This window comes from Formica exsecta, unplaced genomic scaffold (assembly GCF_003651465.1).
Source record: "Formica exsecta isolate Colony F162 unplaced genomic scaffold, ASM365146v1 scaffold26, whole genome shotgun sequence".
Classification (NCBI taxonomy): Eukaryota; Metazoa; Arthropoda; class Insecta; order Hymenoptera; family Formicidae; genus Formica; species Formica exsecta.
The window spans coordinates 517,392-520,075 of NW_021849866.1; the positions used below are offsets into that span (position 1 = coordinate 517,392).

The following is a 2,684-nucleotide window of genomic DNA, read 5'->3' on the forward strand; positions in this document are numbered from 1 at the left end:
GGAAAGAGAGGAAGAGCTGCATAAAAATGTCAAGGTCGAATTTTGAGTTTGCCTTTTATACCCGACAAATAATCTCTTTCAACTCAGATATTACTTGGAATTCTCCAAGTTTCTCCGGAGGGGTAAAATAATCTCTACATAACGAGCAGATGGCTTTACCCTAAAGCTTTAAACAATGCCAAAGTGATATCCCACAAAAGTTTTCTCTGAAAGAAAAGAAGATTTTTGCAAAAATATAATATAATCTACCAATTTACATTTCCTTAATAGATCTAGTTTTTAGCAGAGTTTGGTATATTTTAATTAGTGAAATTTTTAAACTTTAGTTCGATCATTCGTTATTTGCAGATCTTGATGATTTTACGTTACGCTTATATTTTTCTACTTTTTTTTTTTTCATTTTTTATCCTTTACAAATTTTAACAATATCTCTTTTCTATATTATTAAAATGATTTTAAAAATATCTTATTCTGTGCTACATGTTTCTACAAAAATCGTGATAAATTGGAGCCGCACATATATACACACACATACAAATTATTTTATTTACTATTCTTTATTATTTTTAATATGTATAATTTTATTTTTATCAAATTATAAAAATTTCAAAGTTAGAAATCACACTATATATTGTAACATACATTATTGATATCATAGAACTTTTTTATATCAAAAATATTTTTTATATATTTTACGCAGTTTTAACAATATTTGTCCCGGATCAAAGAGTTATTTTAATCCTGAATACACGAGAAAGCATTTATAAAAAAATATCTTTTATTTTCATCTGTTTTACAACATATGTGAAAAACCCATTAAAATCGCAGAGAAATACTTCCATGTGTCTTTTTGTTAGATGTGGAGAAATTATTTTGATTCGCGTAATTATAATACTTAAATAATGGCTTTCACTTTGAAAATAATATGCTAAAAATAAATTTTCAAACTCACTTTGCTCGCAACGCCAAATGTCGATCGTTCGGACAAACCCACCTGCCACTTCGTGTTATTGGTTCATCCATTTCACTGAGTTATTTTATTTGTAACGTATCGTTTATTTTAATTGTTTTGCGCGGAATTTCAGTCTGTCTATAACAATAAAGATATGCAATCTATAAATATGTATGCAAGTTCACAAGGATTTTTTGTGCTGTTTATTGCTTCTGAGAAAAATTTATATTTGCTGTTTATATTAAATGTTAAATGCGTTACTCCAATTTTAAAAATTGCTTATACCATATAAAATATTATATTACATGTTACATTATAATGTTACATTGTCTTCAATTAATAATTAGACGATCATATTCAACGTTGAATATGAAACATGAATACGGGCTTCTAGTTATAGATTCTAAGTGCATTTAAATTTATGTACATAATAAATGAAATTAATTGCTGTATTAAGTTGTAGCTAAATATCATTGCTTCTCTAATATTTATATACTTATGAAAATATATAATATTTATATATGTATTTAGCGATATTTTACCTAAAAAACAATATACAAAGATATAAAGAATATAAGAAAAATTATAAATAAGAGTTACACACACAGATTAAAATTAATCACTAACCTTTAATCTGATAGATATCATTTGTAGAAAAATACCGTAGTAGCTGGAAGCCGCATGAAAACTTTGTCCTTTCCCCAAGTAAATTGAAGTAGCACTTAGCGGGTTCCTCTGCGACATTAATTGTTTTTTCTTCAAACTCAATTTCGATTAAGAATCAGATTAAAAATACACAAATAACAAAGAGTAATTTACGCGTGTATATTTTTTAAAATAATGTTCTTATTTTTACACTTTCCACCTATATATTTGCACTTCTTTTTATAATCGTCACAAACATTATGCACGAATTTGATATATAAGTCAATTACGGGCTTCTAGTTATAGATTCTAAGTGCATTTAAATTTATGTACATAATAAATGAAATTAATTGCTGTATTAAGTTGTAGCTAAATATCATTGCTTCTCTAATATTTATATACTTATGAAAATATATAATATTTATATATGTATTTAGCGATATTTTACCTAAAAAACAATATACAAAGATATAAAGAATATAAGAAAAATTATAAATAAGAGTTACACACACAGATTAAAATTAATCACTAACCTTTAATCTGATAGATATCATTTGTAGAAAAATACCGTAGTAGCTGGAAGCCGCATGAAAACTTTGTCCTTTCCCCAAGTAAATTGAAGTAGCACTTAGCGGGTTCCTCTGCGACATTAATTGTTTTTTCTTCAAACTCAATTTCGATTAAGAATCAGATTAAAAATACACAAATAACAAAGAGTAATTTACGCGTGTATATTTTTTAAAATAATGTTCTTATTTTTACACTTTCCACCTATATATTTGCACTTCTTTTTATAATCGTCACAAACATTATGCACGAATTTGATATATAAGTCAATTTAGTTCTTTCTTAATCTTTTTATCATTGTAAGCGCGATATATAAAATTTATTTAATAGAACACAATATATATATAAATAAGTGTCAAATAAGAAGTTTCTGAATAGAAAAAAAATAGTTTTTTTTTTCATTTTAAACTAAACCTTTTTTCTTCGAGACCTTTTTCTTTTTCTTTCAAGGATAATTTGTTTGGTAACATTTTGATAAAATATAAATATATAATAAAATATAAATAAAATATAAACAAAA

General features: G+C 25.3%; 1 protein-coding gene across 3 annotated transcripts in view; it reads right to left on the minus strand.

Moving 5' to 3' along the window:
• Positions 1–2,684, minus strand: part of LOC115236723 (rabphilin-3A) — a 17,021-nt gene that overhangs the window by 9,308 nt on the left and 5,029 nt on the right. For 2 of the 3 annotated variants that reach the window (XM_029809350.1, XM_029809353.1), the window contains exons 2-3: positions 2,131–2,238; positions 953–1,090 (exon numbers count right to left, since the gene is read on the minus strand). In XM_029809350.1, coding sequence (XP_029665210.1) covers positions 953–1,023 — 71 coding nt within the window. In that variant the 5' untranslated portion in view covers positions 1,024–1,090; positions 2,131–2,238. Of the gene's footprint in view, positions 1–952; positions 1,091–1,579; positions 1,839–2,130; positions 2,239–2,684 lie in introns of those variants that run through there. The other variant, XM_029809351.1, reaches the window with a different exon arrangement.